Here is a 23,652-nt window from a genome sequence, read left to right as displayed (position 1 = left end):
CCTTCCCTGCTATCCTCCCCCTTTCTTTGCTTTCTGGCTCTCTTTTAAACTCCTCCTCCAGCTGGAGCAGGCTTTGCAGGTGCGGAAGGGTGTGGCCACTTGAGCCCCAAAACAGTACCTTAACTTCTCTTCTATCCCAGTGTAAGGTTTATATACCCCATCACAGGGCCATTATTGGCTATCTTGTTTACCTACACTACACAGTGACCATCTATGTTGGCACTGGAAATATTTCATGTAAAGCGTTAAATAATATCGTGTCATCTCTGTGCCTACTGTCCAATTTAGTCCCAGGCAAAAGGAGGAAGTAGTCTGTGAACTAGGGGTCTAGTCTGTAAACAACTGAAGCATGAATGGGGCGGGTGATTCCTGCAGTTGGTGGAGCCTTGTTGAAAGTTATAGTTGGGAAATTGGAGATGCCCCAGCATATGTTGGTGTGAACGTAACAGGTAAAATGAAAGTAAGACTAACCAGTATGCAACTATAAAAGAACACAGGGTGAAAACCAGGCTGGAAGTTAAAAGTTCTTCCTAGATCTTGTCAGCATGAGCTGAGGACTGATAATTCACCTTTCAAGCAAGAAGCAGAACTCCCCCTCACTCCCGGGTCAGAGAAAGGCATCTCTGTACCTTGCACGCCCACCAGTTCATGTAGAGTCCAAGGATGGAATCCAAGAGGAAGAAAGCTATGCATCTAGTACTTGAGACCAGTATGTGGGAGAACCACCAAACTGAGCCACACATAAGTGTCTGCAGTCTGATTTTGTACTGGGAACTACAACTAAATTGATATTATCCCACACTCCTCAACTATAAAAGCCTCACTGGAATAACATCTAAGGTTTTACAGCTTAACCTCCACCTAAGAATATTTTAAGACACTCCAGGTGAAATACCCTACTGCAGTCAATAGCAAAACTCCTACTGACATCAATGTGGTCAGAATTTCACCTGCAGATTCTAAAATTGTAACCTAAAAACCCCGTTTGCAGGAGAAAAGAGACATTTTTATGCTTTAACTCTTATACTATAAAATGTGACTTCCAGAGTAACTGTTAAATAACTTAATTTTTAATATATTACTTGAGTAATGCATTAAGAAACTTTTGCCTAAATTTCTTTTTCTTTCTGTAAATGACAAATGAGTGCCTGTAACTGAATGGAAGGTGAAATCCCCCATAATCTGCTTCTGGATTGGTTTTGTAGTGTGATGTAAGAACAAGGGAATTGTACTCCATCGTGATCTCTCTCTTTTGGTTATTTACTCTTAATGAGTAATAATTAACATAGAATTTAGTTTATTATGTGGATGGAGTCCTGAACCCTCTTTCTTGAGCTATATTGGATGATGATTAAGTCAGGCTTTTTCCTGTAGAAATGTCAGTCTTCTTACAAAACTTTTCCAAGTTATTTATTAAGAGTTGGTTCAGTTTGGGTTCCAAGTGACTAATAGTCCCTGTAGTCCTGGATGTGGCATTTCTCTGGTTGTTTCTTATAGCTACTAGACCTGCAAAGAGATTATCTAGTTGTGATAACAGAAAGTAAGATGTTCCATGTTGGTTTGATCTAATTAGGGTCTGATACGGGAAGGAAGGTGGGTTTCCATTCAAGAGCAGAGAGCCTAGGATTGTGACAGGTGTTTTAGAGATTTGTCACTGTGCAAGAGCCCAATTAACACAAAGTCAAAAGGTGACTTTCTGGCAACTAGTATCAGATTAGAATATTTTGTCCAGATATTCTATGTTCTATATATTCTATTACATGGTTCAGACAAGCATAAGATCAATACAGGTCATTCCAGGCCTATGAAACAATCACCCTGCCACATGTCCACAGAGTAGGAGAATGGAAGAGAGAATGGAAGATCCAGAAGTTGGAAACTGCAGACATTACTGAACCATCTAGAAGTCACTAGGTATCCCCCATGGGACTGCACACCCAGTTGGGTTTGTACTTGGTGTGGCTCAGACATGCCTCCACTGTCACTACCAGTACTACCGTGGCTACACTGTTATTTATACTCATGCCAGCTTGACGAGAGCTAGTGCGAGTATGTGTACATGAGCAGGGGAATCACTCCCCTAGCTTGTATTGTAGACATCTCTTAAAGAAATATTTATACGAACTATCTCCTTTAGGACACACCTGCCAAAAACTCTGCCCGAGGAGGCAAACAAACCATATTTGTAATGCTTTGAGAAGATATGCAGAGCACCATGTGGCCACTGTGCAAATCTCCATAGATAATGAATTTTATCATTTGGCCAGAGTGTCAGACAGGTGTGATCCTAACAGCACCCCAATGCAAGAGGCAGAGGGCTCACTGGTAAGTGGTAGTGAGGTTCAACGGGACTGACCAGTTCAGTGTACCCACTCACTAATGTCATAACCTGTATCTAAAAAAAGGTCACGTAAGATATCAATAGAAAGTGACAACATACTGATCATTAATGTTATTGCCGGGTGTATGCATGGAAGAGAAATTAAAAATTACACACATATTGGGAATTATGTTCTTAGAGTGTGTTTGACAGGCTGTGGTGAAGTTGCCTCATTATAGATAAAGGAATGTAGTTCTGCCACCTTGAAGATATTTCCAAAGTACATTAAGAAACAGTGGGAATGCAATTTGCATAAAAGGTAAACAGACCCATCAAGGCAACAAAAGGAGGAGATAACCACTCTGCATCATGTCGGGGGAGGAGATTGCAGGAAACAGATAAATTTCCATTTTAGCAAACAGCAGCAGGGGAAGAAACATGCATGAAACTTCCTTCACCAGGAACCTCCATGTCATCTTCCTCACAGCTTCAATAAACTTTACTTTGGGGCGAGGGGGACCTTCAGAAGAATTAATTTCAAATGTTCACTGTACTATAAAAGAGAGGCACAAAGTTATCTTTTACCTAAAAAGACAAAGGAATCAAGCACTTTGAAGATCCTGACCAGAGGGGTTGACAGCCATCTTGCTGGAAGGCAGACTGGTAAGGAAACTATCTTGAACAGAGGGTGTAGCTTGTTGTATTTAGTCTTAGCCGTTAGAAAGCATTTTTCACTTTTATTTGCTTTCAACCATTTCTAACTATATCCTTTTATACTTGAACTAAGTGAAAATCCTCTTTGATTGCTCCCCCCCAGCCCAATGCCCATGAAGGGAGATGTGCAGGTAGACATGTCCCATCACAGCTTGAACTCCGGGGGAAGGGAATAAAAATCCCTGCCATGAAAAATGCGTCATGGACCATGAAATCTGGTCTTTTGTGTACTTTTACCCTATACTATACAGATTTCACAGGGAATACCAGCATTTCTCAAACTGGGGGTCCCGAGCTAAAAAAGGATTGGGAAGGGTGGGGATGGAGTGTTGCATGGTTATTGTAGGAGGTCATGGTATTGCCACCCTTACTGCTGTGCTGCCTTCAGAGCTGGGTGGCCAGAGAGTGGCGGCAGCTGACCAGGCGCCCAGCTCTGAAGGCAGCGCCCCACCAACAGTAGTGCAACAATAACATACTGTGCCACCCTTACTTCTGCGCTGATGCCTTCGGAGTTGGGTCAGGACTCCTACAGTTACAACACTGAAATTTCAGATTTAAATATCTGAAATCATTAAATTTATGATTTTTAAAATCCAATGACCCTGAAATTGGCCAAAATGGACCATAACTTTGGTAGGGCCCTAGTTATAGTGCTTGAAGAGTTCACACTTGATACTTGAAGAAGTCTAAGTACAGAACTCACAAGCAGTTTGGGGTTTGTGCCCTGGTTAGTAACAGTGTGCCCTGAGGTTCATACTCACATTTGTGAGACACTCCAGACAGCCTGACACAGACATTGGTCAAATTTTTCAAAAATAGGAGCCTCAAGTTAGATTCTAAAGCATAAAATTCTCAAAAGTGCTTAAGTGTCTTTCAGTAGGACTCAGGTTCCTAAAATGATTTAGGTGCTTCTGAAATGGGATTTATGTTCTTGGTATAAAAAGTCACTTGTCAGGCAAACTCAAATGCCATGAACAGAGGCAGCTAACAGAAGAGTTTCAGAGGGAGTATAGACATGGAATGTGAGAGGCTTTCCTTCCAGGTTCAGGTCTATGCACAATTTCAAGATGGTCAGCAATGGAACAGTGGTGGTAATCTATAATGGATGCACCATGTTTTCTTTTCTGCCTGAAGCTAGAAGAGACCTCCTGTGCAAAAAGTGCAAGCCGATGGCCGTGCTGGAGGAAAAGATTCTTGGATTGAACAGGAAAGTAGAGACGCTACTGAGAGTCAGAGATGCTAAGGAGTTCCTAGACAGCCAGGTTTGGGAGACATCAGTACCCTACGTTCAAGGAAGAAGGGAACTGGTCACTAAAGAGTTAGAGAGAGAGGAAATCAGAGAGGACCCCTCGCGGTTCGCAACCCCTCACAGTTTGTAACCAGAGGCAAGAGGTCATGGCAGCATTCTTCAAGGCTGGAGACAGATGAGGATAGGCACGTTCTGGCCACCAGAGATAAGAAGACCAGGAGGAATTCCACACAGCAAGAGGATTCCAACGGATACTAGGTCGTCAATATGAAAACCGTGGAAGATACTTCTCAAGATCCATTTGGTAGAAAGCATACCAGTTGGGTACACTTGTAGATGGTAAGTCTGCCCAACCTGTAAGAAAAGCAAGGTTGCATACAGAGTTCTCCAACTGTCCATGGAAGACAGACGATCTTTGCTGTGGATTCATTACTGAACATTTGAAAGAATATTCTGCAAAGGACAAGCAGACAGCTGGACAGTGTGCTGTCTTCTCATAGCTAAAACATGAGATGTCACTCTGAGATTGAACAGACTTCTGAAGTTGACAAGTGAAGATCCACTGGTGATGGTTCTTATCAGCACTAACAACGCTGCCTTGCGGGGTATCTCACAGATAGTTGATGACTTCAGGGACTTTGGAAGTGTGCTGAAGAAGAATAATATTCAAGTAATCTTCTTTGAGATCCCTCCTGTCCCATGACTGAAAAAAGATAGAAGGCAGAAGGTTCTGGAAGAGAACCACTGCGTAGGTAATTGGGGGAGGGTTTTGGTTTTGTGGAGCAATGGTCCACTTTCTATGGGGAGAAAGGGCTCAACAGTTTGGATGGCCTCCACCTCAGTAGAAGGGGAACCAGTCTCCTTGTTATACCAATAAAATAAAAACCAGCAGGATCTTATTAAAGAAGTTCTGTATTAAAATCACAAATGAGTTTGATTCCCCATAGTTTAAATTCCAGGGTATTACTAATTAAGAGGTCTCTTGGTTTTTTGGTACTGTTTCTCTCCCTCTATGTGTGAAATTTGCAAGCTGCTAATTGCGTTAGTACATTCTAAGACAGAGTCTGTTCTCAAAGCAATCCACAGATAGAGAGACTCAAAGCAATACTCTGTAACAACAGAAACAGCACCCAGAGACTCCCCGCCCTTTTGGTGTATTAACAATTGTGATTAAAATAGAGATAGAAGATGTATGTGGATGGATGCTCGGTGTGGATAATAACTGAATGATCAGGGAGGTGCCAGCCTAAGAATCCAGTGTCCATCGGCTGAAGAAGGCGTCAAGTGGAAATAACCAGAGGACCCTCGGAGGGCAGACTGGAATCCACCCAACAGCCTCAAGAATGGGAGAACCAAAGAACAAGATAACATCTAGCAGCACGGAGCCGTCAGGAATGTGCCATCTGCTGATTGATTCAGCAACAGCATGATGAAGGAATTCCCATAGACTGGCCTAGGAAGAAATTCCTATAAAAATGGACTCTAGAAAGTGAGAACTTTGGGGTCTGATTCTGCAAACCAACTTCCAGGAGCATCAGATGAGCATCTGACAAGGCCCTGCTCCCTCCTCATGTCCAGGCCACCTGGCCAGTGGCTTGGCATGAGCAACTCTAAGGCTGGTAACTATGATAACAACCTTGCAGAACCTGTGTGTGTGTGTGTGTGCATGAATGAAAGTGTGAATAAATATGAGATTGAATGGAATGTTATAGCTATAACTAACTACTTACTATGATTCTTTCTGTATTCACAATAAATGTGGTATTTTGTCTTTTTCCCTTTAATAAGATCCTGCTGGTTTTTATTTTATTGGTATAACATCCTCAGGAACAGGATGGCTAAAGTAGTCACCCGGGTGGTAAACTAATAATAAAAGGGGAGGGTAACAAACAAGAGGAATTGGAATTGCGCATTTATTAGCATAAGTTCAACCTAGTCAGTATTACAGAAATCTGGTAGGAAGACTTGCAAAATTGGAATGTTAAAATCACAGGTTATGTTTTATTTAGGAAGGGCTGAGTGAACAAAAAGGGAGGGGAAGTAGCACTCTGTCAAAAATGGTATTTCCTGTTTCCAAGTCACTGATCATTCAGAAGAAAATTGTCTTGAATACTTATCAATGTTCTAACAGATAAAGCACAAGATGGGGTATCAGTTAGTGTCTGCTACAGAACACCAAATCACACTAGGGAACAGGATAACTGGCTCCTTATGCACCTATCTATCATTTGTAGAGAAAAAAGCTGCATTATTATGGGGGACTTCAATCTGATTGACACACTCTGAAGGTCTCGTGCTGCCAGTATTAAAACTTCCTTGGAATTTCTACATGTGATAGATGCCCATTTCCTATTTTAAAAAGTGTTGCAACCAACATGGGGGAATTCTATATTAAATTTAGTCTTGATATATAAAAAGGAACTAATCACAGAACTGAAGATTAACGGTAGTTTGGGTACCTTAAGTATCATGACCTGATAATATTTTTAATGTGGAAACAGAATAAAGTCCAGATCGGTAATATATTATAGATACACACACACACACTTGGTGCTTTAACAGGGCCAGTTTCACAAAGCTGAAAACAATTATGAGCCAAATCAGTTGGGAGGAAGAATTTAATCAGAAAAAATGTGAATCACAATTGGGAATTGTTTTAGAACACTTTACTAGAAGCCCACAAAGTCGGAATGCCATATTAGTTAAAAATATCAATCTGATCTACAGGGGAAGTAAAGGAAGCTGTAAAAAACCCCCCAAAACCATAACAAATAGAAGAAAGGGAAAATCGATAGTAATGAGTATAACTCAGAAGCTAGAAACTGTAGAAAATCAATAAGGGAAGCAAAGGGACACAAGGAGAAACTTATGGCCAGCAGAGTTACAGACATTAAAAACTTTTTTTTAGGTATACTAGGAACAAAAAGAATCCTGATAATAGTGTTGGAGTATTACTAGATGGAAATGGTAGAATTATCAATAATAATACCGAAAAGGTGGAAGTGTTCAATAAATATTTCTGTTCTGTTTAGGTTAACAAAGAGAAGGATAAGGGGTGACCTGATTACAGTCTGTATGTACCCACGTGGGGAATAAATAATAATGGCTCTTCAATCTAGAAGAGAAAGGTATAACACAGTCCAATGGCTGGAAGTTGAAGCTAGACAAATTCAGACTGGAAAGAAAGAGTAAATTTTTAACAGTGAAGGTAATTAACTTTTGGAACAATTTATCAAGGGTAATGGTGAATTCACCATCACTGACAAATTTTTAAATCAATATGTTTTTCTAAAAGATTTGCTCTAGGAATTATACTAGGGAAGTTTTATTGTCTGTGTTTTACGGGAGGTCTGACTAGATGATCACAATGGCTCCTTCTGGCCTTAGAATCTATGAATTTATGGAAAGTCACATAAACACTTTTGAAAATTTTATCCTAAGTCCGTATAAAAGTGCCTGGAAGAGGAATTTTCAAAAATACCGAAATGAGAAGCCCCACTGACCTTCAGGTACCTAAATATTGATTTAGGACTCTAACTTTAGCTTCTTATTTTTGAAAATTTTAGTCAGGATCTCTAAAGCTGTGGTAGCTAGAGCTCAAGGGTGGCAGGGTGGGGAGGAGAGCAAAGGTGGTTTAGACCAAGCTTAAGGTTTTATGGAAGAGGTACAGGTTTCTGAAGGATTTTTTGTTTGCTGTGTTTTAAGCAGAGTTTAAAACCTATGAAACTATTATTTCTAGGTTTATGAAACCTAGAAATAAGAGGACAGTATCACACCGAAAACCCACAAATGCTTCCTACCTGTGACTGTAAACTAGGACTGTTAATGAGGTTGGGAGCAAAAATATAAACAGTACATATCCACTGCTTTAGGTACTTTGGGAAATACTTAAAAACACACAACTTAAACAGCAATAAAAGGAGCAGCTTATCTTCACATACAAAGCCAGAGTTATCCATCCAGCAGAGTCAGAGTATCCACCCTCCCTCCTAAAGTTGCAGTTCTTTCAGTGTCCACCAAAAGTGACAAGCAAAAAACCCTCCATGTTATTTGTTCCTCTGGCTTTCACAATGTGACCTGCTTCTCTGTTTCTATTAGATTGTAAACAATCTGGGGTAAAAACTACTTTCACATTGTGTCTTCTACTATGCTGATCACTCTGTGACCATTTAAATAGTAATGATGAAGACAATATGCATTCCAGGGATCATGATAGGTGGCGTTATAAAACCCTATACAGATAGCTAAATATACCTTAAAAATTATATCTATACTTCAAACTGAGGCCTTTTCAACACTTAAAACCCTGCAGCGGCGCTGCTGTAGTGCTTCAGTGAAGACGCTACCTACCCCGACAGGAGAGATTCTTCCATCAGTGTAGGTACTCCACCTCCCCGAGACGTGGTAGCTAGGTCGGTGGGAGAATTCTCCTGTCAACCTAATGCTGTCTACATCAGGGGTTAGGTTGGTTTAATAGTGTCGCACAGGGGTGTGGACTCTTCATAGCCCTGAGCGACAAAGTTATACTGACCTAGTTTCCTAATGTAGACCAGGTCTGAATCTTTAAAGAACTCTAAGCTGGATTCTGGCTTCTCTTACTAAGTCCCTACTTACTTATTATGCCTACAGGTCCCGAAATCTGGAGATTTTATGAAGAAAGTGAAATGATCCAACTGGCCTATTTCATAAATAGGCACTGCTTTATTTGCATATTTTGTGTCTCTAGTTTTAAGGAATTTTTTTTAAGGTTTCTACTCCTGCTCCTCAATTGCTCTTCTACCATAATAGCCAAGCTATCATAAAAGCCCATACAATATATATTTTATTAGGAAGCACTTAGGGCCCTTTAAGCCTTAGGTAAAAATAAGCAGAAATACAAGCTGAAGTTAAACACCTGGCTCTGATTTCAAAAATATATTTTCTGCAACCTGATCACAGAGCTTTTTGCATCTCAGTAATCAATTAAAATCAGACTGGAGACAGCACTCAAGAATATGCAACAGGAAAGAAAATAGCAGAGGAAAAGAATGGACTAATATTTTAAGACTTTTCCAGCTACAATTTCTGTGCTCATTTAGGAGGAGGAGAAGATAAAAATATAGACTCATACCTTCATATAGTGTTTGAAGATATCTGCTGCTGCATGCATGTCTACTATATCATAGATAATAAGTTTGCTAAAGGCTGCCAGAAGGTTCCTTCTTTTATGTAAAGCCTCTATTTTGTTAGCTTCATCCTCTTCATCTCCCTCTAAATACAGTAAAGAAAATATTTATTAACATATTAAAACATGCTGTTTTTTAAGGCAACACAAAACCCAATTATTTTTGTTTAATAAAATCAACAGTTTTTGTAAAATTAAACTTGCCAAAAAGGTATCTAATATACTTTCAGGAGAAACTAAAATCAAAGAGAGTGAAACTCAAGCTGTTTTTTGTTAACGATCTTGGCAAGAGAACAATTCACAGATGCTTATTTAATCTGGTTACATTGAACCTATGTATTTCACATATGAACAATCAGAAACAACAATCACATTGCAGAATGATTTTTGCAACAAAATCTCTAGTACATGCTTTGATTTGACATTCCTGGCACTCCAAAATAGCAACAAATAATAGAAGAGAAATGTCACTTGATTGTGAAAAAAATTAACATAAAATGCAACATAAGCACTCCCTCCGTCAATGAAAATAACAAGATATAATAATCAAACGTGAAAATAACACCACGACATAATAAATGAGATTCCACCAATTCGGTAAAGAAGTACGTTAGATACACACGTTGAGAACAGTGATCACTTCACTGTGGAGTGAATTCAACCAGATTAAAGAAACACAATTGGTATAAAGAAAAGGAGTACTTGCGGCACCTTAGAGACTAACAAATTTATTTGAGCATAAGCTGTAGCTCACGAAAGCTTATGCTCAAATAAATTGGTTAGTCTCTAAGGTGCCACAAGTTCTCCTTTTCTTTTTGCGACTACAGACTAACACGGCTGCTACTCTGAAACAACTGGTATATAAAAGGGGGGCATTTACCTTTTGTAACACTTGTTCTCTAACTATATTGCCTCTACAGAAGCAGCTACTTGGGAACAGAACTTTTTCAAACAGTAGTGATGGGCATGTCCCTCAAGCCCTGGTTGCTCTGGGCCAAGGGCATGAATAGCACCCCACCAATGTTCCCCTAATTCCCTCTGCCTCCAGCTCGCGTTGCAGTTGCGCCCTGAAGAAGAGAAGGCTTGAAGGGTCAGAGTTGCTTTGTGGAGGCAGTACTGCTGCCTAAGCTTGCCAACCTAGCGAGGAGGGCTTTAACCTAGGTTCAAAGGGGGCAGGTGAAAAAAGCCCACAGGTAAGTATAAAAAAAACGGCGACCTTAACAGAGGATTAGATGTGAGACATCTTGATTTTAGTAAGGCTTCTGACACAGTCCCACATGACATACTCATAAGCAAACTAAGGAAATGTGGTCTAGATGAAATTATTATAAGATGGGTGCATGACTGGCTGAAGGACCATATTCAAAGAGTAGTTATCAATAATTCACTGTCAAACTGGGAGGATGCATCTAATAGGATCCGCAGGAGTCAGTCCTGGGTCCAGTACTATTCAATATTTTCATTAATGACTTGGATAATGGAATGGAGAGTATCTTTATAAAATTTCAGATGGCACCATGCTGGGAGGGTTTGTAAACACTTTGGAGGCCAGGATTAGAATTCAAAACAACCTTGACAAATTGGAGAATTGTTCTGAATTCAACAAGATGACATTCAATAAAGACAAGTGCAAAGTACTACATATCGGAAGAAAAAATTAAATGTACAAATACAAAATGGAGAACAACTGGCTATGTGGAAGTACTGCTGAAAAGGATCTGGTGTTTCTAGTGGATCACAAATTGAATATGAGTCAACAATGTGATGTAGTTGCAAAAAAGCATATCAGCATTGTGGGGTGTATTAACAGGAGTGTCGTATGTAAATCACGGGAGATAACTGTCCCACATTAGTTGGCACTGGTGAGGCCTCAGCTGCAGTATTTGAGAAGGGCAAGAAGGGCAGAAGCGCTGATCTCAACAGGTTCTTCTGAGAGGGGTCCCTGGACAGGGATCGGAGGAGGGGATTGAGGAGGAATAATTTTGAATTCTATTGGATACTTGTGAATAATTTCTAAAATTATTTGTCTGTGGTAATAGATGTTTAGATGCAGATGGTCTCTGAATGGAATGAGACTAGATTAAAATTGGACCACAGCTCTCAGGCACTATGTCAAACTTGGGACCTAAGGCCTGGCACAGTAGCTTGTGAAGATAATTTGTTCACCTCCCGTTTGTGGTTTAAAGCTCCTTCTGTTTTGCTGAGAAGACTGTTGAGGACGATATTGTTGATGATACTATTGTCTCCTTTGGGTAATGTGTGAGGAAAAGGAAGATGATGAATTTTGTTGTGTTGGTACCTGAGAACTGATACTCCAGGTCTCTTCCTGGACTGCTGATAAATGCCCAAGAGTCTAGGTCTGTACCTGCTCCTTCATTTTTCCAGAAACTCATTGGTTCCGGAACTGAACAATCCTTTTCCCTAAAGGGCAAATCATCAGCCTCGGAGTTGGTTTCAGAGAAAGCCTGAAGATCTAAGCAAAATATACCTTCCAGTGGAAATTGCAGATTCTAACTGCAGAACCTGAAGAATCAAACAATGCTCTCAGGGCATGTTTGACAACTTAATGTCCCTCCGTAATGATGGCACATGAGGGTTTTCTATGTTTATCTTGGAGAGATTTGGTGAACACTGACATGTTTCCCCAAAGAGGATATTGGTAGTGTGCCACTATAGCTTGGTAATTCATCACCCTTAAACCTAAAATAGAGGAAGAGAGACTTTTCTCCCCAGTAAATCCAGACTTATTTGAAGGAGTAGAATGCACCTGTCCATCTTTAGATCTTTGTACAGCCACCTCTACAACCAAAGACTTCATGGCTGGATATGTGGGGAAATATGAGAAATTGTCTTGGAGTATGTGGTATAATTTGTCTTCCTTTTTAGACATCACCTGAACAGAATCTGTACTTGACCAGATTAAGTTTTGCAGTGCAAAAGTCTTCTGTGTTAGGTGAGAGAGGACAAGTACAAAACGCGATGGCTAAACATACCCATGCTCTGGTTCTCATCATCTTGGTCAATGAAGACATGGTCCATCACAAAGCTAAGGAGTTCAGACTGGAGCCCAGAGTCTGGATTGAACACCAAAGGTTGAAGACCCTCTCTACCTCCAGTCATCAGCTGGTGGCTAAAAATCATCAAGAGATCACAGAGCAGCATGAAAGCCTGAAACACAAAGTTACTTCATTCAGTTAACCCATAAGGGTCAAGATCATTTTAAAATATAAATATGCTGTTTATATAATTTCTAGACATTTTCCCACCACTAAGTGGTAATTGCCCTTCTGCAACAATGCAGAGTTGTGATAGTTTGATACTCGTGGGTCCATGTTTTGTGAAGGAGATCACAGGGAATTTCTATAACTCTTAAGTTTTACGCCTTTGACTTCCGACAGGATATGGTTTGCCACCTTTCCAGTGCCATCAGGTGGACCCCCACTGCCTTGAACTGCCAGTTCTTTAATACTGAAACAAAAAAATTAGAACTGGAAAAAAAGAAAAATGAGAGTTAACAAAACTCCCAACACTGAGATGGGAGGGTGGCTTAGTGAATGAAGATCTATCACAGCTGTTTCTCTTACAAGAACAAAAGATCAAAAGTGCTCAGTTTTCCTTGAAATCCATGGAAGTTGAACATGCTCATTTGCAGGGATGAGTAGGCAGCAGGTAATTATCTCTTCTGCAGAGATACATACTGTGACAGATCCCTACTCTGACACTCTATAGCTCCTGGAGAATTTCAATAAAACATGCAACAGTGAAGTAACTGTAATAAGTCCTAGATTTTCATGCATAGTTCTTAAAGTGTATGCAACAGAGGCAAGTATTATTTTACAGATGGGGAAACTTTGGTACACAGAGTTGAAATGACTTGCTCAGGGTCACCCAGCAGGCTAGTGACGGACTCCTGAGTCCTAGTCACTTGAGTTCCAGTCTGGAGTTCTATCCACTAGACTGCACTGCCCCCCTAAAGTTAAGATGCTGCAACAGGGGAAAACTGAGATAAAAGACAGAATGTACATTGGTTCAAAGAATTACATAAAAACTAAAATAATGAGATAGATAGTTACCTCTAAAAAAATTAGGTAAAAAAACTAGAATGACATCCAAAATGAAATAAATTATGAGGGAATTGATAAGTTAAGGCACTAGTCTGGGAAAAGGAATTAAAAAAAAACACTGCTAACTAAGCAAATCCTTGATTCTTGCTGTGAGCCTGAGTCTCAGCCATAATTCTTTCTAAAGATATGTGTTGTTGCCCTAAATCTTTGAGATAAAAACTGTTTGAAGTTGGCTGCAGAAGATGACAATTCTAGGACAAAACTGAACTTCACATGTTCTTGAATATGCCAGCCTGCCAATGATATATGCATTTACTGCTTTTTTAGGTACTGATTTCCTGGAAACAAAAGGAGGGGAGGTTAGCTATTAGTAAGGCTGTGATTCTGTCAAGATTCCGTGACTTTCCACGACCTCCGTGACTTCCACAGCTGCAGGAGCCAGTGTGGCTGACTGTGGGGCCAGCTGCTCGGGCACCCCGCGGCCAGTCGCTGCTGGAGCGGCCCCAGGGCCAGCCGCCCTGGTCACTGATGGAGTGTCCCTGGGCAGCTGGCCCCAGCGAGCACCCAAGCAGCGGTCCTGGGGAGTGCCCCAGCAGCAATGGTCCGAGGAGTGGCCAGAGCAGTGGCTCCAGGGAGCGCCAGGCATCGGTTCCAAGGGTGGCCCTGGGGACCACTTGAGCAGCAGCGGTCCCGGGATCATCGGGAGAGTGGTCCCCGGGGGCCTCGGAGTAGCGGGCCCCCCGGAGCAATCAGCTCCTACCACTGGGGCAGGGCACCCCCAGAGCAGCAGGGCCCAGGAGCAGAGATTCAGTCATGGGTATTTTTAGTAAAAGTCATGGAGAGGTCATGGGCCGTGAATTTTTGTTTATTTCTTGTGACCTGTCCATGACTTTTACTAAAAATACCCATGACTAAATCTCAGTTATTAGTGTCAGGATCACAGCTGGCCCCCAGCTTCATCACTAGGCAACCCAGAAAGCTCAGCTGAGCACAATGAGCCTTCTCCAAATGACCATGCTTCCTGATTGGGCAGAAGAGCTTGCAGCCCACTACATGAGCCTTGACGCGGCAGCAGTAGAGTAGTAGCTCAGTGCATACCACATCCCCAGCTGTGCTTGTGCCCTGCTCCTGGCCTCCACCCCTTGTTCCAGCTTTCACCCCAGCTCCAGTCTAGTCTTTGGCTCCCAGCCCTGCTCCTGACTCTGGTTCTGACCCTTGGCTTGGCTCCTCATTCTGGCTTCACCCTGTGCTGATACCGGACTCCTAGATGGACACGCAACACTATCCCAAACTGCCATTGCAACCACCAGGTAAGGTTCCACTCCACCCTAAGAAGGCCGACCACACCCTGGGAGCTTACAGTTTGAACAGTCCACAAGGATCAGAAGTAGGGAGGGTCACACTTTTAGAACAGAATGCAGTCCTTCAGGCTCAGGTGTACATGCCAGGATGGTGCCTGCAAGCTCCCGACCCTCACACCTGCTACCTGAGAGCCCAAGGTCCCCCATCTGACATTTTCATTGGAGACTGTCCCAATTCTGGGGGTTTTCAAATTAATATCACCTGCTCTTCACACTGCAACTGCTATCATACCCCACAGACTGTTCCTAAGTAGGACTTGTGATTAGTCTGCTTACCAGAGAGGCCCTGGTATAGGCTTCCCCACTACTGGAGCCGTCTAACCCTCTTCTTGAACACTTTGAGGAGTCTGTCTAGACAATGGCAAGTATTTTTGATGACCCTAACAGAGAGTGCATTGCAGAAGCTGCACTCCAAGCCCTCTGGCAGGGGTCCCAGCCTATCATCAGATATGCAACCATGTTTCAACGCCTGGCAGCTGATCCCTGCTGGGATGAGGCCGTGCAACAAAATCACTTCCAGCAAGGACTCAATGATCCTTTTAAAGATGAATTAGCTCAGGTAGAACCCACACGTGCCCTAGGGGGCCCTGATCAAGCTGTACATTAGGATTGATAACAGGGTGGATTTGATTTAAATCACTAGTCAGGAAGACTTGATTTAATCATCGATTTCTACATAAAAGTGCATTCTTGTTGGTTGTTACCAACCTGAAAATCCTGCATATTCAGACATGTTCCTTTCATCATCCTCAACACAGCTTCCTCCTGAGAAGGAACACTTCTCATGATGTTGTTTCATTTGGATTTCTTTTCTTTTCTATCTTGCATTTCTTTGTTGCACTGTTTGCATTTTGCACGCGTGCCTGTCTTACCCTCAGGTAGAGGAACTTCATTGAAATATTCCCAAACTGGGTCTCTTTTACAGCCTGCTGCCATTATAGGTTTTCCCTTCTACTGAGAGAATGGTATGGTAGATCTCAAATCAATGAAAGCTACACTGAGAAAGATCTCAAGAATTCTGGAATATGCTGCTCAAACAGTTTCAACTTTTGTTTCTACTGCCTATCCCTCCCTTCTCACATTTATCTCCAGACTTCTCCTTGTCCAGATCTATTCCGCCCCCAACAATCCTCTATTCACTGAACTTTTTGAAACTTTGCACTTTTAGGGAGAGGTAAGGGATTGACTCTGTGTACACAAATTTGCAGAGGGACAATAGGGTTGAGGTCTGTTTTTCTCACCTCTATATATTATTTATTTATTTATTTATTTAAAAACATTTTTGCTGTTAACAAGCATGTTATCTCTGGAGACAAATCCACAGTTTGAGAACTGCAAAACTAGGCATCTCTGATGGTATCTTCTAGACTTAGCACTGAGTCCCATTGGGTAGATAGAAAGATTAACCTAAATAATCGATACAGATGCCCCTGGAACCCCATAAAATTGGGTCCCTAATCCATAAACTATTGGAACTCATTTACAAAACTTTTCTGAAACATTACATGAATATATTGTTTCATAGTATAGAATTAGAATTTATAATCCCTAATACATGATGAGATATGTTTGAGCTGTAACGTATCTTAATTAAAACTATCTTTAGATAGGTTTTTTCCTCAAAAAGCATTTTATCAAAAAAATCTAATTTTTTAAAAAAAAAATCGTTGATTTCTTTTAAAAAAAATCATTTATTTTTATCCACCCTAATTGCTAACGGGCTAATGGAACAAGGGCAGTCCCTGACCCTCATCAAATTGGACCTCTCTATCATATGCAACTCTGGGTAATCCAACAGACCCCAAGCTGATGCAGAGTGACCAAGTTCGACCCCAACTCTACAATGAGAAAAAGTACAATGAGAAAAAGCTCTAGTTCTCTGTCTGTACTGCGAGGAATCCAAGCATTCTGTAACGTGCTCAGCCAAGAACCAAAACTCCTCCAGGTTGGGAAACGCCAGAACCCAGTCCCAATAGGGGGGCTGGGTCTGGGTCAGTGTTTCACTTCACCTCACAGTAAGCCACTCTGCTGCCACTTTGCTGGAATCTTGAGAATCCCTAACCAGCACATCACACATCTTCCCCTCCCTCTGGCACTCCATGATGCCTGACATCTGCTTGGAGGCATTTGTTGACTCAGGCACATCTGGTAATTGTGTCAACCAAGAAATTGTCAAAAATCATCAGATTCCTACCCCCCGCAAAGACTCTCCTGAGTTTGTTGAGCCCAATGAGGGGTCACCCCTCTCTTTAGGGCCCATCACATATGAGATGGTGCCCACAGAGATCACCACCAGCAGTGGCCACCAGGAAAACATGCAGTTTGGGGTGATCCGTGCCCTGCATTCACCAGTTGTTGTTGGTGCCCCATGGCTCATTGCCCGTGACCCCCTAATTTGCTGGCAGTCAAGGACAGTGCTCTTCTGCTCCCTGCAATGCCAATGAGAATGTGTCCTGAGCCCCTGTCCTCAGTTGACCACACTCTATGGTGCGCTCCAACCCCCAAGACTCCCAGAGACACAAAACAGTGGGCCCAACCACACCTAAGATTCCTGTCAAATACCTGGAGTTCACCAAGGTGTTCAACACACAGAAGATGGACACCCTACCACTGCACCAGTTATGACTGCCCTATCAAACTCCATCTGGGGAGTGGAGCTTCTCTTTGGAGGCATTTACACTCTCTCTGAGCCAGACCTACACAGGCCTTTCCGGAATTACCTAGAGGAAAACCTATGGAAGCAATTTATTCGTCCCTCCACCTTCCTAGCTGGCATGGTCCATCTATATAGACAACATTCTCATCTTCTCTGAAAATCAAGAGCTCCATGACCGTCATGTACATATCATTCTAGATTGGCTTTGCTACGGAATCAACCCTATGCCAAGCCTGTGAAGTGTGAACTTGACAAGGAGATGGCGTAGTTCTTGGGTTACATCTTCTCCCCAGCAGGCCTCGCCATAGACCCCTGCTAGGTAGTGGTGATGACATTGGAAGGCACCCTCAAATGTGTGTGGGACACAGTGATTCCTGGGTTTTGCAAATTTTTACAGGCGATTCATTAAGGGGTTTTCCAGCCTGGTCGCTTCCTTAATGTCCCTCCACAAGGAGGAGGGCCAGATTCGCCTGGTCCACTGACACACAGGCCGCATTCGATCACCTGAAAAGACCCTTCACATCCACCCCCATTTGAACCCACCTAGACCTCACTCAGGCCTTAATCATTGAAACTGATGCCTCAGACTCTGCAATAGGTGAAGTTCTTTCCCACTTTGCAGTTTCCCACCAGCTACTTCACCTCTGCACCATTTTCTCCTGGAAATTGACCCTAATGGAGAAAAACTATGACATGAGACAAGGAACTCCTGGCCATGAGGGCTGTCTTTGAGGAGTGGCATTATCTCCTCAAAAGGGCCCACACTCCTGTCCAAGTTTGGACTGATCACAAAAAACTAGAATACATACAGACAGCCTGATGGTTAAACCAACGCCAGATCTGGTGTACACTTTTTCTATCCAGATTCAATTTTACAGTCACCTACACTCAGGGACTAAAATGGGGAAGGCAGATGCCCTGTCCCACAAGAACGAGCACTACAAAGTAGAGGAGAAAGCTCTGACCACCATTATCAAACCCTCCCATTTCATCAGAGGGACTGGCAAAGGCCATCTAATGACCATCATCTGCTCCCCAGTGACCTATCTATGGCACCAATCTGCCAGTCCCTGGAAAACCCCTATGCCTCCCTGGGGTCAAGCTTCCATCTACAGCAAGGCCTCCTCTACCCATAGGGATCACCATTACACTCCTGAAGAAGACCCCCAACTACGAGTACTGAGGTTGTGCCATGACTTCCCCAGGGCAGGATATTTTGTCTAGTTTAAGAATCTGATTTCAAGGTATTTCTGATGGCAAACAAATGAAAAGACATCAAGGACTATGTTAAGATGTGTGATCTCTGTGCCCACACTGAAAAATATCACGAGACCACTGGGCCTTCTCTAGCCCCTTCCCATGCCTCCACACCCCTGGTCCACCCTCTCAATGGATTTCATCGTGGAGTTACCTCACTTTCAAGAGAACTTGGTGGTCCTGACAATTGTGGACCTCCTGAAAAAAAATGGCCCATTTCACCCCTGCCGTACCCTTCAATCAGGCCATGAAATGGCACAGCTCTTTTTGGAACATGTCTTCTAGCATGCCATGGCATGCCAGAAGACATCATTTCTGATTGGGGCACCGAATTTGTCTCCTGGTTCTAGCAAGAATTCCTCTGCCTTCTTGGCACCAAACCCCTCATCTCAACTGCCTACCATCTTCAGACTGACAGCCAGACCGAAAGGGTCAACCAAACAATGGAACAGTACCTCTGCTGTTTCTTGAATTTTTACCAAGACGACTGGATTCCCCCATTATGCCTAACCAAATTTGCTTATAATAATGCAATCCATGCCTCCACCCAGCAAAGCCCATTCTTTGGATATTTTGATTTTTTCCCCCCATTTTCAGCCTGAACTATCAGAAGGCCCCTTCTCTTTTGGGAGCCATGGACTTGGCCCTCCATCTTCAGCAAATTCATCAGAGCTTACAGAGCATTTGGTTGCTGCCAAGGAGTCTTCTAAGAGCTATGCTGATCACTATTGTTATATTGCCCTGGACTTAAATGTAGGTAATAAGGTCTGTCTTCCAGCCCAGAATTTAAAGTCATCCCATCCCTCTGCCAAGCTCAACTACAATTATCTCCAGCCTTTTCAGACCACCCAGAAAATATATCCAGTGATCTTCAAACTCCAGCTCCTGGAGACCCTCAAGAGCCACCCCATCTTTCATTTCTCCCACCTAAACGAATCAACAACCCCTTCCCCAATCAGATGGATCCACCACAATCACCCATAATGGTCCAAGGCAGGAAGAATATGAGGTCCATCAAATCTTTGATTCCTAATGGATCAGGGTAAGCTCCAGTACCTAGTGGACTGGAAGGGGTACGGGCTGGAGAAGCAATCCTGGGAGGCCACAGAAAACATCCATACCCCTTTCCTGTTATAGGAATTTCACCAGCAAAACTCCAACAAACCAAGACCAGGGCCCCTGGAAGGTCCCCTAGGGGAAGGGGCAGTCAGGAGCACAGCTAGCTCCCTGACTGATAGCTAGGCAAATCAGCAAGCCCAGCAGGCCCAATGAGCCTTCTCCAAATGGCCTTGCTTCCTGATTGGGCAGGGGAGCCAGCAGCCTGCCACTTGAGCCTTACAGCGACAGCAGCATAGTGGTACCACACCCGGAGCTGGGCTTGTCTTGGTCCTTCCTCCAGCCCTTGTTCCAGCCCAACCCCCTGTCCTCTCCAGTCTAGTCTTTGATGCCCTGCCTTGTTCCTGAACCTGACTCCAGTTCCAACTTTTGGCTTGGCTTCTTGACCCTGAGTTCAACTTACCCTCTGGCTTGGTGTCCTGATCGTGACCCTGGTTCCGACCCTTGGCTTGGCTCCTCGACCCTGATTCCAGCTTCACCCTCAGCCGGCACCTGACTCCTGGATCTATGCCCACCACTATTCTGAACTGCTACTACAACGACCAGATAAGGTCCTGCTCCACCCACTAGGTAGGCTGCCCATGCTCCAGCAGCTTACAATTAGTAACTCTACGTTGCATAAGTGCCGTGTGGTGCCTGTGAATATTCAGCTCCTGAGTCTCTATAAGGGAGTGCAGCTTTTCAACCACCTCTGTTCCTTTCTCCTCAGTCTCAGGGTCTAAGAATAAATAGAGAACCTAAGGAAGAAGGGAATATTGGTGGGTAGTCTGAATAAACAGAGATGTTCCTAGAACAGCAGCACTTACAGGTTAGTAATCTTTCTTTCTCTGGAAGTCTCTGTATGGTCCCACTCAAGGCAATCTGGAAGGCACACTTCCCAGGGGAAAGTGCGTTGAAGAGTTCTCAGCTGAAAAAGAATGAGGAGTCCAGTGACACCTTAAAGACTAACAGATTTATTTGGGCACAAGCTTTCATTGATAAAAAGCCCCACTTCTTCAGATGCATGGAGTGAAAGTTACAGATACAGCCATAAATATACTGGCACACGAAGAGAAGAGAGTTACCTTACAAGTGGAGAACCAGTGTTGACAAGGCGTTGCTTCAAAAACAGACTTCAAAGAGAAACTGCAGAGCTACAATTCATTTGCAAACTTAACACCATTAATTTGGCCTTGAATAGGGACTGAAGTGGCTGGCTCACTAAAAAAGCAATTTTCCCTCTCTTGGTATTGACACCTCCTCACCAATTATTGGGAGTGGATCACATCCACCCTGACTGAATTGGCCCTCCACTTGTAAGGTAACTCCCTTCTCTTCATGTGCCCGCCTATTTATGCCTGTATGTGTAGTTTTCACTCCATGCATCTGAAGAAGTGGGGTTTTTTTACCCATGAAAGCTTATGCCAAAATAAATCGGTTAGTCTTTAAGGTGCCACCGGACTCCTTGTTGTTTTTGTGGATACAGACTAACATGGCTACCCCTCTGATACTCAGCTGAAAAGAGACTAAAACAACTCTGCTGTTTCTAAGCAGGAAACCAAATCCAAGCCCCAGTTCAACAGACCATCCCTATTCAGTGCAGAACTTATGTACAGGACCCTACCAAATTCATGGCTGTGAAAGAAGCATAACAGACCATGAAATCTGGTCTCCCCATGAAATTTGACTATTGTTAGTGGATCACGGTATTGTCGCACTTACTTCTGCACTGCCTTCAGAGAGCGGCAGCTGATGGCCAGGTGCCCAACTCTGAGGGCAGTGCCGCTGCCAGCAGCAGTGCAGAAATAAGGGTGGCATGGTGTGTGTGTGGGGGGGTGGGGGATCATCACAGCCTGAAATATTTTCGAAGGGGGTCCCAGAAAAAAGTTTGAAAAACCCTGATTTAGCAGGCTCCCTTATCCAGGGAAACTTACAAATGTAACTGTAGTACAATGCAATACTTGCAAAAAGAAAAGGAGTACTTGAGGCACCTTAGAGACTAACCAATTTATTTGAGCATAAGCTTTCATGAGCTACAGCTCACTTCATCGATGTGTAGCTCACGAAAGCTTATGCTCAAATAAACTGGTTAGTCTCTAAGGTGCCACAAGTACTCCTTTTCTTTTTGCGAATACAGACTAACACGGCTGTTACTCTGAATGCAATACTTGTTGTATATATACACACTGTAGGAACACATCTGTGAAATTTGCTATTTATGCTGTGACCAACCCACGAAAAATGTGTGATTTCTTCGAGATTTAAGTAGATCCCTACTTATGTATGTGGTTAAATCCTATTGACTTCAATTAAACTAAAGATTGTGGTTAAAGTTAAGCACGTGCATATGTGCTTTGCTGGATAGAGATGGACTTAAACAATGCTGAAATGCTTTGTTGAATAAGGCCCCCTGTCATACATATAAAGGGAAGGGTAACAACCTTTATGTATTAAGTAACATCAAATCCCCCCTGGCCAGAGGTACAGAATCACTTACCTGTAAGGGGTTAATCAGTTCAATAAACCTAGTTGGCACCTGACCAGAAGAACCAATGGGGAAAGAAGATACTTTCAAATCTGGGGGGGGGAAGGGAGGTTTCGTTTGTGTTCTTTGTGTGTTCCCTCTCGGGACAAAGAGAGAGACCAAGCAGGTAACCCAGCTCCTAAAAAGATCCTGAACTTATACATCTAAAAATTACAGAAATTGTAAGTAATAGCAAGGAAATGCGTTAGATTATCTTTTGTTTTAGTTTGTGAATTTTCCCTATACTAAGAGGTAGTTTTATTCCTTTGTTTTGTAACTGGGAAGTAGAGTCCAGAGGGGAGTCCTTTGTGTTTTAAATCTTTTTATTTACTTTGTAAAGTTATCTTCCATCCTGATTTTGCAGGTGTGATTCTTTTACTTTTTCTTTTTTTAATAAAATTCTTCTTTTAAGAAACTGATTGATTTTCAGTGTCCTAAAAACCAGGGATTTGGTATGTGCTCACTTTGTTAACCTATTGGTTGGTATATTATTCTCAAGCCTCCCCAGGAAAGGGGGTGAAGGAGCTTGGGGAGGGATATTTGGGGGGGGAGGGGAGAAGGGGGTGATAGGGCTCCAAGTGGCCCCTCCCTGGATGTTTGTTTAAATCACCTAGTGGTGGCAGCAATACCGTCCAAAGAAAAGGGAAGGAATTTGTGCCTTGGGGAAGTTTTTAACGTAAACTGGTGGAATATAAGTTTAGGGGGTCTTTCATGCCGGTCCCTACATCTGTACCCCAGAGTTCAGAGTGGGGAGGGAACCCTGACACCCCCAGTGAGTAGTGCTGGAGGGGTACACTATAAGGCCTAAAGGAACTGTAAGGTTAGCCAGAGTATAACACAATTCAATGCACACTGTAATCCTCTTAGAGAGCCTCTGGAGAGAAGTGACATTCTCTTGACAATGCTCTCCATAGCATACAAATAATTTGAGGGATTCCTTACATACGTAAAAGATTTACATAAAAGTTAACTTCCCTTTTAACATATAAGCCGTTTACCTTACTCTCCTCCGCAGGATGTGACGGGGCAATGCTCTGTCCCAGTCCTCTGATGTCCCAGAAACTGCTCAGACCAACTTTCTTTTAGTGTTCAGCATGTATTTTATTCTAAATCCTTCCAACGCCAGTACAGTGAAACATCACCATTTTAAATCCTTATATCTTTCAGCCCCTCTTTCCCAGGGCCCCTAGGAGGAAAAGAGATCTCCCCCTCTAGGGATCACTTTCATTCCAGGCTCAACTAGCCATG

General features: G+C 42.8%; 1 protein-coding gene across 6 annotated transcripts in view; it reads right to left on the bottom strand.

Annotated features, from left to right (window-relative positions):
• Positions 1–23,652, bottom strand: part of STAG1 (STAG1 cohesin complex component) — a 363,241-nt gene that overhangs the window by 50,110 nt on the left and 289,479 nt on the right. For all 6 annotated transcript variants that reach the window (XM_074964074.1, XM_074964070.1, XM_074964075.1 and 3 more), the window contains 2 exons: positions 12,441–12,615; positions 9,394–9,533 (listed from right to left, as the gene is read on the bottom strand). In XM_074964074.1, the coding sequence (XP_074820175.1) occupies positions 9,394–9,533; positions 12,441–12,615 (315 nt within the window). The remainder of the gene's footprint in view (positions 1–9,393; positions 9,534–12,440; positions 12,616–23,652) is intronic.

The sequence above is a fragment of the Natator depressus genome, chromosome 9 (assembly GCF_965152275.1).
Source record: "Natator depressus isolate rNatDep1 chromosome 9, rNatDep2.hap1, whole genome shotgun sequence".
In the NCBI taxonomy this organism is placed as follows: Eukaryota; Metazoa; Chordata; order Testudines; family Cheloniidae; genus Natator; species Natator depressus.
The sequence above is the reverse complement of the archived record's forward strand: the minus strand, read 5'-3'. Positions and strand labels throughout refer to the sequence as shown.